Source organism: Eubalaena glacialis, chromosome 12, assembly GCF_028564815.1.
Source record: "Eubalaena glacialis isolate mEubGla1 chromosome 12, mEubGla1.1.hap2.+ XY, whole genome shotgun sequence".
Classification (NCBI taxonomy): domain Eukaryota; kingdom Metazoa; phylum Chordata; class Mammalia; order Artiodactyla; family Balaenidae; genus Eubalaena; species Eubalaena glacialis.
The window spans coordinates 54,287,370-54,304,359 of NC_083727.1; the positions used below are offsets into that span (position 1 = coordinate 54,287,370).

Here is a 16,990-nt window from a genome sequence, read left to right on the forward strand (position 1 = left end):
GTGATTAATGTCCACGATGCACATTCTATCAATTTGTAGTCTTTTGAATTGAAAGTTGCCCTAACCACGTTCCATTGGGTTCCCTTTGACTTATGACGAACTCATACTGTTTGGTTAAATGGTTGTTCACTGGGCATCTCAATCACAGATGTAGTAGAGTATCCTAGTTTTCCGTTGAGTACAGCAGTCAGTTATAACATCCTGGGAAAATAGTCAATTTAGCCTGTGATTCATGTTGGAATCATGCATTGCTTTCTAGTAAGAGATTCCTTGGAGTTGTGTCTACAGTTTAATAGCAGACAACTTTTACAAGAACATTTTGCTGAACAAAAATTCCCTTCGTAACTTTTAGAAATTGAGTTTGCACAAGAGTGCTTGAATAGCATAGACATTACTGTGGCCAAGTCCAATGCAGTCATCTCACATAATTTTCCAACTCCTGAATAAGAATATTCAAAGCTGAGGTTGAGATTCCACTGCTCTCAAATGTGGTTTTTTGTTCTGAGGTGATTTATTTTCCTCCCTGCAGTTTATCGCACTTTACATCATGCGAATAGAACCACTGACCTCCCCTAAGAGAACATTTTTAATGATCTTAATAGTTCTTGAGATGCCTGATGTCTCATGACTAAGCAACAGACTTGAAAACACAGGCACTGTAGAGATTCCCAGACCTTCCCTTAAGCTGTTACAAAAGTTTAGGCAAATCACATGCTGTACTCATGCCTCAGTTTTCTCATCTGTAAAACAGGAGAACAATACTGATCTACAACACAGGGCTATCCTCGAACTTTAGGGGGGAAATGTTTACCAGTAGAACATTCTACTAGACAATTCATCAAGATATTTGATTTTGTGGGGTCAGTCCTAGCATTTTGGCACTTTCATTTAGGAGAAAAGTAGTTTAACATGGGAAAATATGTAATTTTAAAATTCATAGAGAAGAAAAGCAAGCTTTTCGGTTGTGTTGAGGTAACCAATAACTCTGTCAGGATTAGGAATCAATCTACCTATAGGAAATGGCTAACTTTGGAGACATGTCCACGAGTTTTTGTCCCTCACATCACTAACACTGTTTCAATAGCACACAGATACATTTGGTGACGTCTGGTACCTACGAAACTAAGGAATGCGGAGGTTTGGGGCTTTGCTTCAGTAGATGGTAAACCAAGTAGGAAATAGAACCAGGACGAAATTCCATTTTCCTGTGTCACAGACTTGTGTGAGTATTTCATATCAGGTCTCCAAAAAGCAGCTTCTGTAAACCTTGAAAAGAAAGTGTGACTATTTCCTTAGGCACGCTTTATACGGCCCAGCTCCATCAGGTCACCAAGTCACCACCCAAAGTGCTTGAATTTCTGTGGTGTGATATACAACATGAGATCATTGTATCTTGTCTTACATAAAATGTTAATGCACTGGTAAACGATCACTGTACAAGAGGCAGGCAAAGCAGGTCTAAGAGAGATCTAATAGGAGAGGTAAGGCATGGATTCTTCCCTGCCTCTCTTCCTTCATAAGGCTGGGTTAGGAGCCTTTCCTCTGTACACCAGAGTCCCCTACACATTCCTCCATCATCTGTACTTACTGCATTGCTTGGTAGTTTTATTTCCTTTACTAAACTGAAAAACTTACTATAAAGCCAGCACACAGTGGAGAGGCAAAACTAGGTCTCCTTTTCCTTCTTTTGCCCTCCTCTTTTATTAATTTATTAATTCACGCTTTTATCCAAGAAATATTTTTCAGCCCCTCCTACGTGCCAGTCACATGAATGGATTATCACATTTAATCTTTACAACTTCACCATCACTTCCACTTTAAAGATAAAGAAATAAGAAATTAGGTCACCTGCCCAGTTCAGAGAGAGAGAGAAAAAAATGTGGGGAGGAAACCAGGATTTAAAATTACATGTCTTTGGCATCAAATTCAATGCTTTTTTTTCTCCTACATCATGTTATTTCCCAGGCCTAGGTTATTACCTAAAAAACAATGGAAATGGAAATAATGCTTAAAGAAAAGTATGTATGGGCTCTTTATCTGAAAGGAGCTGGATGGCAATCCAGAGATACTCTTGAAGGCTTAGGCACATATGGTGACTGATAAACACTAAATGACATATGACATAGCATGGTCTAAAGTATTTTGCAAACTTTTAAATAACCAGTATAGCAGGTCAGTTCTGTAAAGTGGAGAATAAATACAGCACAAGGACTTCAAGGAGGCAGAGCCTGGGGAGGGGGCTCTGGTCAGGGCCAGAAACCAGGACACAGTTTCAGGGGAAGATTTCTAAGTAAAAAAGTGCCCCTAAGGCTGATCTTTATAGCTGGGAAAGGAGAATTCAAGACTTACAGGAACAGGTACCAATTAACATTTGGCCGGAAGGTAAAAAACCTCAGGAAAATGCCAAGGATTTCATCAGGATAAACTTGCACAAGAATGTCAAGTTCCAGAGCACCAGATGGCATTTTCTGAGGTACTCAGCATGATAAACAGAGATTTCTGATACAGGAATTTCCTCAGAGACAGAGGAAAAGTCATCGCAGATTTTTATTTGAGGACAGATGTGTCACCAAAGGAAGCTATACACGCATGACCATGCCTTGTGGAGACACGGAGCGGTAAACCGGCCAAGGAGGCTGATTCCTTTCTTCTGCCTGGATTTGTTTTCTTTGGTCTCCTTGAGGCTTACTGGTAATAGCCAAGCTCAAAAACGTAAACTTTTGGTATCTCTTTTAGGAAACACACTTTTCATGTTTCTTTCCGGAAACCATCCCTTTATGAGACTGGAAACTCTGTGATCGTTTTGTCTATCAGAGGACAGAAGGTTAAGATTTTCTCTTGGCTAATGGGTGGCATCAGTGGAAAGCTTTGGAAGAAAGCATTAGAGAAATTTATTTTCATTCTTGTTAGTAAATAGGCAATATTTTTGAAGATACTAGAAGTAGGGCATTTGTTTCTCTACTTTATACACAGAAGTCTCCTGTATTTGTGTCCCTTCCCCGCATGCATTTCCTTTGCCTCTGCCTTTCCACCCCACCCCCTCAGCCTGCCCGAGCCAGGAACATCTTCTTACATCTTCTTTGTTCCCTTCCTAACTTCCACCTCTCGTATTCTTCCATATGCTTCAAATAAAAGCCCATTGTCTATCTGACAAGTCACTTTGCTTTCATATTCCTCCGTATGAGTCACATCCCCTGGAAGTCCATCTTCCTTTTGGAGTATCTTTCTTTCTGAACCACTTCAGATCCTGAAATGATGAAGGGCATCACAACAATGCCCTATTTTCCTGACTTCTTTGTCACGTAAACGCTCTCAGAAAACTTCCTCCCAGAGATTTTGCATCCTTTTCCTTTTATGATGTCTTTGGAGGGACTGTTATACGTCAGAAAGGCAGGGATGCTTTGGGATTTTTGCTTTGTGCACGTCCTAACGTGCTTGTTGGATTCTTACGTGTCACTGAGGATATGATTGTGGTAGCTGTGATAGAACAAAGTGAGAATATTGTTGACCATTTACTTATAAAAGGCAATGAAAAGTTCAGAGGAGCCCATCATATTTCAGAACACACACGCAGTGAGAAAGATCTAGACCAAGCTGTCTTCCATGGAGGGGAGACAGACCCTGCTGCAGACGGGACCATCTTCCACTGGCCGTGGGGAGGGACGGGGGAGCAGGAGGCAGACATAAGACAGATCTAGGTTTGAAGCCCAGCTTCACCACTTACTAACAAGTTAACCTCTCAAAGCCTCAGACTCCTCTTCTGTTAAATGGGAATAACTAATATCTAACTAACTCGTGACCTTGCTGTGAGGTTTCGGTGAGACAGCGCATGTGAGTTATTCCACATGGTGACTGCTATAAGGTAAATGTTCAACAAATGAGAACTGTGGTTAGTAGATGCCAAGAGGGGCATCTAGAGAGTATGTGGATGTTTCAGGAGACAGACAGCAGCACACAATCCAACACAAAATAGCAGTCATTAGAAACAGATGAAGGAGCTTCTCCGTTCTCTGGGAAGACAACCACCCAGCCCAGAGGAACTTGGGGAACTGCAGGTTACTGGGGGTGGCTTGGGCTCAGAACCTGAGTCAGGGATCCGCAGGTGGGGATCTTACAAGCAGGTCTTACAAAGCAGAAGCTCATACATCGAAATCAAGAGTCAAGATCTTGGCTGGACGAACCTTGGGGATGCTTCCATGCTGAGTTCCCCTTCAACTCCTTAGGCCCCTCCCACCTCAGATCAGGATTGATTTCAAGACCAGGGAGCCCAGGAGTCCACTGAGTAGCATCTTTTCTTAAGAAGTCTGATGAAACGCTCTATTTCTTTTCCTCACGTGGTAAATACTCAAACATAGAATTATCATAAAATGAATCATTGAAAGAGAGCAATTTGAATTTTTTCCAAGACAGCTGTGTCCGAAAAGACTCTTTCCTCCGAAGAAAGTTCTCAGGTTTCAATATTTCATTCTACCCAAGTTCCAGACCTTTCTTTCCTTTATCTTGTTTGCCTGAGCTGTCATTCTGCAAGTTCTCCCAGCTGATCTGTGTGCTGGTGTTACCCCCGGCCCAAAAGAGTTTTAGGCTGCTCCCTCACATTATCTTTAGATTTAATTCATTAACATTCTTTCTGATTCAGAAACATAAAGATGAGAAACCAATATAATTTGTCCCCTTGAGTGTAATTACTTTTTATTAATGTGACAGAGAAACATAATATTTAAAAAATACATATATCTAGTATACCAAGCTTTTCAGAGCTTAGATTTGGTTACAAATAAATGAACACTAAGTCTTAGATATTTATTTTTCTTTTTATGTTGATATGCATATAGGTAAATCAAAAGAACATTTCTTTGAACTATTATACCCTGGAATATACACTGACTTATGGTGAGTTAATACACTAATCTGAGGTGTTGTGAAGGAGATCTCTTTTGTCATATAGATGCTGTATTCGATGAATATGGCCTGAAACCTACACAAATTTTCTTTTCCTGAGTGTTCTGAATCTTGCAGCAGTCACTCAGTCTGTTGGTGGTTGTTATTGTTGTTTTATACTGTAATGCCCAAAGACTATTTCCTACCAGGCCCTCCCTGCACACACTGGTCACTCAATAAATACTGTGGACAGATTGACAAAACCTGAACTCTATATCCACAGTGATTTACTTTTTATTTTGTACGTACTTACTGGCAATATTTGGGGGAATTGTCAAGGTGACTTTTCCCTCTAAAGGAGAAATAGCTGTTGCTTGAAAACCAGGGAAACCTGACAAATCCAAGAAACAGGCAGAGGGTAGGTTTGGACAGGGAAGGAGTGAGGGAAGATGCTGGGCAAAGAGGCTTAGGTGTCTCTCCATAAGGATGCATATTGATTAGAGTGGAGGAGTAGTCCTGGCACTTTACAGCTGTCATCGCAACCATAGAGCAGAAGGTTTGTTTTCAGGAAATGACTAGTGGAATTTCCCAACTACAGACAGATAATCTATTAGGTGGGGCATGTGGAGAGTTACTAACTGCCTCTGGGTTATGACAGAGAATGTCCATAAATCAGGCCATTCTTCTGAAGGGAGCAGGCCATGGTGGGGGATTCGCGTTCCTGAACAAGGTTGGAGGAGTCCAGTGGTACCCCCAAAAGAAACTTTAATCCTTAAAAACCCACAGCCCTGTAGTGCTGGAATAAACGGAGAAAGAAATGATTCAAAGAGTACAATTCAAAAACAGGTCAACAGCATCTTTAATAATGGAAAGAAGAGAAGGCTCCGTCTAGCATATCTTTATCACCATCTATTTCTTATGTCTCTCCTTTTCATGCTTGGTAGTAAAGGTGAGCAAATCTTAAACCCTTGTGTTAAAAAACAAAATTCAATTGAGTAAATTCAGAGATCTAATTGGCTTTATTCACTAATGGGGCAGCATCCCATCTAGCAAATAGGAAGGTGCTCAGAGGACCTCAACAAAATGCAAGGCAGAAAGGGGGTGGGACATGGAAGTGGGAAAAAAAGAAAAGATTATTTCAGGCAAGATTACCTTCCTTTAGCAGCAGGGAAAGTGTCTATCATGCAGATTACCTCACCAGTGTTGATCAGGAAATTCCAGATTGATTGGTTTAAAATTCCACTCCTAGGAGAGGCTGAAATTGCAGTTAGGTTAGGTACTACATTTTGGTTTGCTGACCTGAGACTTAGCACAAGTGACTCCACTTTGAGCCTGTTCTTTCTTTTTTTAACCCTTGGTATACTCTCTTTGTTGAGTGGGAAGTGAAATAGGCTCTAAGTTCTTTTTCAATTGCACATGCTTGGAGAAAGGGCTGCATTTGGAGAACTTGCTGCTGGAGCTCCAGGGCCCCCAAAGTCCATGGCACCAGCTGCTGGGGCTCCCCAGGGCCTCTGCCTGTGGTGCTAACACCAGGAACTGCACCGCACCTCAGGAGAACCTATGGGGAGCCCTCTCATTGGAAGAAAGGCCTCCCAGTATGGGCTGGGAGGGGTGTTTAAAATACCAAAGTGCTGAAGTAGACACCATCAAATGATGTACTTTCTGAAGGAGAGAAGAAAATAAAATAGAAAGGAAAAAATCTTCTTCTCCAAATAAAACCATAATTAAAACCGCTTTGGAGGCATCAGGTTTTCATTCCACTGCCCTTTTCCCCAATCTGTTTTATTTGTACAAGTCAAGGGGGAAGAAATCCATCCATAGAAGAAGCTTCACAGAGTAAAAAGATGTGTTAGGGTTCCACTACCCAGTAAATTCCCCACAGGCACCTAAAACTGCATTTGGAATCTCAATGGCATGGAACGCAGAGATCTTTGAATATTGATCTCTAGCTCTTAAGTATATCAGGTCCTGCAAAATTTCCTCCCAGGTTAATCTTCTTAGTGGACCCCATTCTCCCCAAGGCACTGAATTTTCACCTGATCCTTTCTGTCCCGTGGAAATGAGAGGAATTTCCATCAAAGGAGGAATTATTTTATTCGACAACAGAGACCTAAAATAAGACTTTCCGGGGAACCCATTTGTGTGGATAGGAAGCCTCCTAGAATTCTGACCTTGCTCGCTTTGGCTCTAAAGCTTCCCTCTTGGCAGTTTTCTAGGCAGGCTTCCTGACTGTTCCTTTTGACCCCAGCGAGGTCAGGCCAGCATGTGTTTTAGTGAAACCTTGCACTTTCCCTACCGAGTAGCCCAACATAATTTACTATTTCATGTTTTGCTCCTGAGTTTGCCTCACCTCTTCTTTCTTCTTTCTTCCATTATCTCCAATCCCTTAACCTGTATTCTTGAGACCCCAGGCTTCCCATCTCTCCCCTAAACATCCCCTCTCCATTCCATGCCATCAGTACAACTCTGTGTATAAGTGTAACTCAGTAGCCAATGATAACAAACCCCTTAAGCCTTCTCCCCTTGTTTTCCCCATGAGACAACTGAACTGAAGAATGTCGTGGGCTTTGCTTTACAAGAACCAGGAATCCCAAACCTACCTCCTTCAAAAATTTTAATACTAGATTGAACCAAAGAATGGGAAGAAAAAGGATCAGTCTGTCTAGCTGAGACAACAGATATCCATGCTGCCCCTGCCACCCACTGAGATTAAATATACCTACTTTTTAAAAATCTCAAGCTATCTGACCACGTGGCATACGGGTATTTTACAAGATATATGAGAACCCCGATGTCCTCAAGTTTTATACCATAGAAAAAATCCTCAGTGTCTTCCAAGCTAAACCAAAGAAACCAAGTTTACTTGATTTGCCTCTGCTAGTCTCATCTCAATCAAGTTCATCTGTGTGCTGTTATATATACGGAGTGAGGGGCTTTATTGTATCTCCCCTCTATTTAGTGATGCATTCTGTCTCCTATGCGCAAAACACTTTTGCTTCAGTTATGACCCTTGATTTGAAAATTTCCATTCTCTGGATAGGATGGAAAAAATAATTGGGCAAATCTTGCCCAGTCTTATAAAAAATCCACAGATGCTTCTTTGAATAAAACAGTTCAAATGGCTTAAAAGAGGCTTTCCACTCTAACTTTCATCTAACAGATGAGGTGGCTGGGGGGGAAGGAGGAAGTGGATCACCGGCTACAATCAGGTTTTGATCCCAGCTCTCACCCAAGCCCCACCCACAAACACCATCTAAAGCAGGACCGTTTGTCAGCACTTCAGTCATGAGCACTGTAATTAAGATTCCACAGTTCACTTCTGGTGTCAAACGGTGGGGTTTTTTTGTTTTCTGTTTTTTAAAATTTAGTTATTTTATTTATTTTTGGCTGTGTTGGGTCTTCGTTGCTGCGCGCGGGCTTTCTCTAGTTGCAGCGAGCGGGGGCTACTCTTTGTTGCGGTGCGCAGGCTTCTCATTTCGGTGGCTTCTCTTGTTGTGGCTCGCGGGCCCTAGAGCGCAGGCTCAGTAGTTGTGGCACACGGGCTTAGTTGCTCCGCGGCATGTGGGATCTTCCCGGACCAGGGCTTGAACCTGTGTCCCCTGCATTGGCAGGCGGATTCTTAACCACTGCACCCCCAGGGAAGCCCCTCAAACGCTGGTTTTAATGGAAATAATTTATATGGCATCTTCTCTGTGAAGAAGCAGTAGGGCCATTTGGACTCTTGCCTCTGAACACTGGTCTGAGCACAGCTCCGTGCTGCAGGGTGGAAAGCTTGCAACAGACCCCACTGAGATGGATGCTACAGATGTCACCCAGAACCTGGAGCAGCGAAGAACTTCGGCAAGTTAGGAAAGAAAGTGAAGAGGAATGTTTTCCCTTCTGCCATTTCTCTAACAACTGTGTCAAACCTGAAAATGTGGCTCCAATCCTTTTCAGAACTATTATTTTCTTTACAGCAAAGTTCTAAAAACTTGGTTTCTTTTGATTTCTGCCCCCCGGCAGGAAAATGACACATTTGGGGCCAAGGCATTAAAGCAGGGTCTCTTGGGAGAAGGGAGAGGGCTATTGCTTTCCAGCCCACAAACAGTTGCAGGTGCAAAAAATGTGCACACGAAAAGGGAGGTCTGCTAGAGGCCCCTTTTAAACTGCAGCCTTTTAAGTTCAATAAATCTCTTTGCTCTTCCCTTTGTGGGCCGTGTGCTTCCCTCCCACGATCAAATGCACATCCCAGTCCTCAATGTGGCCTCCAGAAGGAATCTTCATGTTTGTTGTGAAGTTTTCCGTAATTACATAATCGGTGAAGTCTGTGAGTTCGTGTTGAGGTGATTGAAAAATTCAAGCCTGGGGATTACGGTAACATAATTAGATGGCTTCCTGTAAGAGCCAAGTGATTTTTCCCTGCGCCGGACTCTGATTGGCTGCCCTCAGAGGCCTTCCTCTTGATCAGTGAATCACAGTTGGATGGACACTTCTGTTGGCCAACACCCCAAGGTGTTTTCACGGGGTTTGTTGGTGGTGTGGGTGAACTCTGCGTACTCTGTGTTGATTTGATTAAGAAGGCAGGAGCCACGAAAACAGAGGGCTGTGGTTTCTTGAATGCCTTTGCATCCGTGTGTGACAGAGCCAGTGCTTAGCTTGTCTGGGCTGTGGTACCTTGACTCATCCAGCAGTGTCTAGAAGCCTGGATTCCTTGCCTCTTGGGGTTTTAGGGGCAGGAAGAAAGAGAATTTTGAAAGGAAAGACCACAGCTGAGTTTTAGGTGTGTAATAGCATTTGGTACCTGATATGCATCATTTCTTGTGAATTTTTTCCAAGTCAGCTGGATGTTGACAATTATATATTAAAAACCAAACAACCAGAAATAGCCTTTTATTTTCCCACAGTGTTAGTCTCTCAGAATCTGCTCTCCCAGTACCTAGCAATCCTCTGAAATGATTATTCATGTGCTCTCTAAACCCTACCCCCTCTCTCTGGTGTTCAGTTCTTGTGTGTATTTGCTATTTTAGCTCTGTCCTGACAGATGCAGAGACTAGGAATTGTTTAAAAGCACAGGCCAAGGTGTGATAGCTGATTGTTTTCTAAAGGAAACCCTTACATCGCTACCTTGCTATTTAGCTGGTTTCCATGGAAACATCAACTGTCTGTCAGTGGTCTCAACCCAAAGGAGTAGCTATGAGATAAGAAAAGATGACTACGAGGGAAATCTCTCCCTTTATTTTGTTCTGTAATAAAGAGCTAGACAATCAGATTCTATACTTGATGCCCGAATTTAACATCTGATTTAAAAAAATACAGATGGAAACACAGGTGAGTCTCAGGTGGAAAGAGTATACATTTAATTTTCAGGGGCATCAGGACTGGTTCAATTGCCAATGACTATGTTCATCAGGCACAAAATCCTTCTCCGAGCAGATACTGATCAGAGTTTGGATCCTCAAGTAAAAAATTTCCAGAGGTCTCTCTTCATTCTGTTGCACTGAGAGATTCTCTGGCTCTGCCCTCTGGACCTTTCATTTCTGCTGCCATCCTACTACTCATTCATTCTGCCCAGTTTGCTCTCAGAGTTATTCTAACTACATAAATTTACACAGGGAAGCATAATCCCTCTTTTGCTATGTTCCCAAGAGAATAAATAACATAAATGCATTTCTTAAATATTGAAAGAATCTCTTTGAAAGCAAACTGAGCCCTGTGCCTTTTTGAGAGGTAACTCCTTATAAGACATCTTACTTTTTGAATAACAGCTGTTCTTGATTTTGTCTTTGCCAAATTTGAACTCCAAAGAATGAAATGGTCAATGATGTCTATATATATATATATATATATATATATATATATATATACATATTTGCTCTTCTGCCTTATAAAATGAAAGATAAAAATTAGATTTGTTTGGAATTCTCCAAATTTTAATGATTACAAAATGATTGCAAGAGTCCTCGTATCAATCAAACGTAAGATAAAAGAAACAGAAACTTGACAAATCAAACAAGAAGTTTAGCATTCTGGATTATGTTTAAGTAAAATGTGTTGCTGTAAATATGATCCGTGTTTGAAAGAGATATACTCATGCTCATGCACGAAGACTAGTATAAGAATTGTCAATAGGATAATGAGAGAGAAAAATACTTTTTTTCTAGAGGTTTAAATGTCCTTGTCAACTAGTGACATTTATAATACACTTTATGAGTTAAATTAATGATTTGCCAGTGTCCTCACTGTCCATAATATATCCTTACTCCCAGGATAATCAGTGACCAAATTCCTATAAAACTGATTATGTATAAAACTTCAATAGAAGAGAAAAACCTCCTTTCTAATATTGTTATATAATAATATATAACATAATTATATAAAATCATATAATATTTTTATTGTAAAAATTAACCAGAATAATTTAATCTTATTTTATCTATCCATTATCTATGGCTATGTAACAAGTTATCCCCAAACTTACTGGCTTAAAACAACAAACATTTATTATCTCATAGTTTCTGTGGTTCAGGAATCTGAGCATGGCTTTGCTGGATACTTCTGGCTCAAGGCCTGTCACAGGGCTACAATCAAGGTGTTGACTGGAGCTCCCAACTGGGGGAGGATCCCCTCTGAGTTCACTCACTGGCGGAATTCAGCTCCTTGTGGACTGTTAGACTTGCTGGCTCTTGGCCAGAGACATCCTTTCCTTGCTAAGTGGGCCTCTCTATTGGGCAGCTTACAACAAAGCAGCTGGCTTCCCTCTGCATAAGCCAGTAAGAGAGTGAGAGAGGCAAGTAAGATGGGAGCCATGTGCTTTTGTATCCTAATCTTGGAAACAGTATCCCATCTCTTTTGTTATAGTTTATGACTTAGAAGCAAGTCACTAGATACAGTCTGTGCTCAAAGGGAAAAAATTACATGATGACATGATTATCAGGAATCAGAGATCATTAGGAGCCATCTTAAAGGTCAACTACCATACTTATCATCCACAGGGATTCCTGCTTCTTCCTTATAATTACCTAAAGCCCCTGGTGATAATCAGAAATTGAGTCTTCTGGAAGGAATAGTACAAAATCTCAGTAAAGAGCAGTACTTTAGCTTTTTGCTGGTTCACGAGTCTGAATTGTTAGTAGACACTCCTGTCTAATGGTCATGGGACTTCTAAAACCATTGCCTTTGACAATTAGCAGATGTGGGACTAATCTTACAGACACTGGCAAAGATAACCCATCCGTGTCCAAATTAAATGAAAAGGCCATTTGAAATTAGCTATCTATTGTACTCATGGTCTGTCTTGATATTAGTTATCTATTATATTAGTTATCTATTGCTATAAAACACACTGCCCCAAACTTAAGGACTTAAAACAAACAAACATGTATTTCCTTTAGCACAGAGCTCTGTGGGTCAAGAACTTGGGAGTGGCTCGGCCAGGATGTTCTGGTTGGTATCTCTCATGAGGTTGCAGTCAAGATGTCAGCTAAGGCTATAGTAATCTAAAGGCTTGACTGGAGGATCCACTTCCAAGATGGCCACTCCTATGACTGGCAAGTTCATGTCAGCTGTTGGCAGGAGGTCTCAGTTCCTCACTGCATGGGCCTCCACCGGGCTGCTTGAGTGTCTTCATGACATGGCAGCTGGCTTTCCCCAGAGAGAGAAATCCAGATTGATCATGGGACATATGAAATATGTTTCAAATTTGAGTAATAATCCTTGTCTTAGGGTTTGTCCATGTTGCAGGCAAAATACGTATGATTGCCAGAGAATTAGGTTCTGCTACACAGGACCTACCTTGTCAAATGATTCAAAAAATATTCAGCTCCCCAAAAAGGTCAAAAAAATTCCCAGGAAACTGTGATATCTGATCACCAGTTGCCAAACCACAGTGCAAATTTGTTGGACCTAAGCCCACCTCCTGCCCTCTGAACCTCTTAGGTGTTCCACAGAATTGCCAATACACAGACCTCAGACGGAAGGAAGAGTTGTATAAAAGGATTGATTATACTTGGCAGAACTTCGAGAAGGAGTGCAAATATGATCAAATCACCAAAAAGTCCTGGGAGATTGTATCCATAAGACAAACAAAATAAAACCAATGCTGAAGGGCTCAACAAAAGACTTGGAGCTCACATTGGTAGAGAGACTCGGTTTGTCAGGACAGGCAGAGTGGCTTTTAGGGGGTGGAGAATTAGGGCTCTCAGGTATGGCTATCTGTAAGAGTCCAGCTCTACAGCAACAAGAGTCTCTGACAAATCTTGATAGGACCTTGATTGGTTAAAATATCATCCAGAGACCACTAGCACACACCTGTAGTAAAAGAAAAAAAAAAAAAAAGGTTGACTTAGCCTGCAGCAAAAGACAATACAAAGCAGAAGAGTGAGTCAAATACAGTACAAACCATGGAGTGAGTCCAAAGTGGGGGAGCTTAGGGTAAGGTTTTTGTAGGACCTAGGGGCTGGAATAAGTCACAAGATGGTCTTGGCATGGATTATTCAGAATCTGTAAACCAGGCAAGTTGCTGGAACAGTCAGTGGTCTCAGTTTTAGAACATACAACCTTTTCAGAGTTATTGTTACATCATTCTATGTTTCTATCTTGGAACATATGCATTTAAACAAAGAGATATACAATTTTGACCTTAAGTCATTTATCTGTTTTACTAGTCATAGTGCAGACCATTTTGTAAGCTATGGTTTCTGTTTCAACTCTCATCCTCAATCTGTATAAGGGAATCTGAACTAGCCCCTTCCCACGCCTTCATGTTCCATGAGGAAGCCTCTAACCAAGGTGTATTTGATGAAAAAAATCCCTTTCCTCTACTTGTGCTGTTTCTTTTTTCCCAGCAAGACTCACCCCCAAGCTTGAGGGGAAAGGAAGAGCTCAAAACTGGATCAGTTCTATCACTGCCTTTGCACACAGTGTTTTCTCTAATTATAATTCCACTGCAAAATTCTACTCTTTAATACCCAGCTCAAAATTGCATCCTTTAAAAAGTATTTTCCAATGTCTCTTCCTTCTCTCCTCCCCATCTTCAGCTCCCACCCCTGACTTGGAGGATAAAATTATGCTCCCTATGTGTTCCTGGTGCTTAGTAGTCCGCTTGGTACACAGTAGATGCTTAGTATATATTTTTGAACTGTGTTGGTAATATCTAATTAATTTGGCAGTAGATATTATTAAAATATTTTGATATTACTGTTACTTCAGCTCTTTCTAAGTTCTCTCCTCTCTGATTTCCTATTGCACAGTTTGGCATTGTTGTTCTCTGACAGTTTCATATATATTAGTTTTGTTTTTCTTTTATTCCAGTTATTAATAAATTGTGAGCTCTTAGGGATGGGGACAATTTCTTTTACTGGGTCGGCACCTTCCATCCCACTCCCATGCCCCTTCAGACTTAAGACGATTCTCATACTTCCTAAATATTTGTTGGTTTTGAGCCTATTTTGAGATATTAGCTTATATTTTCTCCTATATTTTCCCTACCCTTCATTTTATCCCATTCAGGAAGGCAGTTGGCCCAAACTTCATTGCCTCAGGGAAGAGTTGAGGCCAGGTGTGAAGCAGGAGTAGAGCATCAGCCATTGTGGGGTTTTCCCCAAAGGCCTAAACACTAAGTTGAATGGAGAAAGTTTGGAGAGGGAAATAAAGAATGGGACTCCCAGGTATAGACAGAGCAAGTGGAGAAAGCAGGCAATTGTCAGGTCCCCCTTTCACTGCTTCCAGCTTAAAAAATAATAATAATAATGACGTGATGGAGAATGTGGAGAGGAGACAGAGACAGTTCTGGGGGTCCAGGAAAGGTGTGGACTCAGGTTCTGCCTGCAAGGCACAATTCCAAAGTAGTGGCAAACCTTCAAAGAGGAATGGATAGAGAGCGATGGTGGGTTTGACTGTGAGAGACCCTGTGGTGGATCGTTCTCTACATTGGGTGTTTGTGGGGAACATTCCATATGAGGCTACTGAACAGCAATTAAAGGACATCTTTTCTGAGGTTGGACCTGTTGTTAGTTTCAGGTTGGTATATGATAGGGAGACAGGAAAGCCAAAAGGTTGTGGCTTCTGTGAATACCAAGACCAGGAGACAGCACTTAGTGCCGTGCGAAACCTAAATGGGTGTGAATTCAGTGGGAGAGCACTTCGAGTGGACAATGCTGCCAGCAAAGAGAACAAAGAAGAGCTGAAGAGCCTTGGCACTGGTGTCCCTGTCATTGAGTCACCTTATGGAGAGACCATCCTGAGGATGGTCTGAGGATGCCCCTGAGTCCTGAGGATGCCCCTGAGTCCATTAGCAAAGCAGTTGCCAGTCTTCCACCAGAACAGATGTTTGAGCTGATGAAACAAATGAAGCTCTGTGTCCAGAATAGTCCTCAGGAAGCACGGAACATGTTGCTTCAGAACCCTCAACTGGCTTATGCTTTGCTACAAGCCCAGGTAGTGATGAGAACTGTGGATCCAGAAATTCCCTTGAAAATTCTGCGTCGCCAGACAAATATCCCAACACTGATTGCAGGCAACCCTCAGACAGTCCACAGCGCTGGACCTGGCTCAGGATCCAATGTGTCGATAAACCAACAGAATTCTCAGGCCCCTCAGGCCCAGTCTTTGAGTGGAATGCATGTCAATGGCGCACCTCCTCTGATGCAAGCTTCTCTGCAGGCTGGAGTTGCAGCACCAGGGCAGATACCAGCGACCGTAACAGGACCTGGCCCTGGTTCCTTAGCGCCTGGAGGAGGAATGCAGGCCCAGGTTGGAATGCCAGGGAGTGGACCAGTGTCCATGGAGTGGGACAAGTGCCGATGCAAGACCCCAGAGCAGCTATGCAGCGTGGGCCCTTGCCTGCCAACGTCCCAACTCCTCGAGGTCTGTTGGGAAACGCTCCAAATGACCCATGCAGAGGCACTTTCCTTTCTGTAACTGGAGAGGTAGAGCCTAGAGGTTACCTGGGACCACCTTTTCAGGGTCTGCCCATGCACCATGTCCCTGGCCCTGACAGCTGCGGCCCACCCCCACATGAGATGAGAGGAGGGCCATTAGCTGAGCCCAGACCTCTAACGGCAGAGCCAAGAGGACCCATGCTAGATCAGAGGGGTACACCATTGGATGGCAGAGGTGGAAGAGATCCCCGAGGCATAGATGCACGAGGTATGGAGGCACGAGCCATGGAGGCCCGTGCAGTGGAAGTCAGAGGGATTGAGGCCAGAAGCATGGATACAAGGGGCCCAGTCCCAGGCCCTAGAGGCCGTATACTTTGTGGAATCCAGGTCTCAGTCCAATTAACATGGGGGCAGTTGGCCCCCAGGGATCCAGACATGTCGCAGTCATGCAAGGAGTGAGCATTCAGGGTGGAGGCCAGCCTGGTGGCTTTAGTCCTGGCCAGAACCAAGTCACAACACAGGACCATGAGAAGGCTGCTTTGATCATGCAGGTTCCTCAACTAACTGCAGACCAGATTGCCAAGCTTCCTCCTGAGCAGAGGCAGAGTATCCTGATCTTAAAGGAACAAATACAGATGCCTACTGGAGCGCCTTAAAATATTTTCAAAACTACCTGGCGACAAATCTGAAAATTAATTCCATAACTTGGTTGAAGTGTTGCAAAAAGATGATTTCTGCATCCTACCCTTTGAATGACTCAAATTGGTGCCAGGTGGGGGACTCCCATCACCTTCTCTCAGAACAAAATCAGTTCATTCTGTTTTCTTAGTTTATATGTTTTCTGTGACTTGAAATAAACTTTGAACACAATTTTAATATACTGCAGATTGATATACATGACCTTTTTCCTTTTAGAAGGCTGAACACCAAGGGTGAAACCTTACATGTGTTTTCTACCCTTACTGCAGTATTGTACTTTTTTTTTTTTTTTAACATCTTTATTGGAGTATAATTGCTTTACAATGGTGTGTTACTTTCTGCTTTATAACAAAGTGAATCTGTTATACATATACATATATCCCCATATCTCTTCCCTCTTGCATCTCCCTCCCTCCCACCCTCCCTATCCCACCCCTCTAGATGGTCACAAAGCACTGAGCTGATCTCTCTGTGCTATGCAGCTCCTTCCCACTAGCTATCTATTTTACATTTGGTAGTGTATATATGTCCATGCCACTCTCTCACTTTCTCCCAGC

The 16,990-nt window shown here is 42.4% G+C and overlaps 1 protein-coding gene across 1 annotated transcript; it reads left to right on the forward strand.

The window, feature by feature from the left end:
• The first annotated feature begins 14,737 nt into the window (after window positions 1-14,737).
• On the forward strand, window positions 14,738-16,390 carry LOC133102417 (cleavage stimulation factor subunit 2-like). Its single transcript, XM_061207402.1, is given in 4 exon segments — window positions 14,738-15,094; window positions 15,097-15,640; window positions 15,643-16,116; window positions 16,119-16,390. Coding segments are annotated over 4 exon segments (1,647 nt in total).
• Window positions 16,391-16,990: the final 600 nt, after the last annotated feature.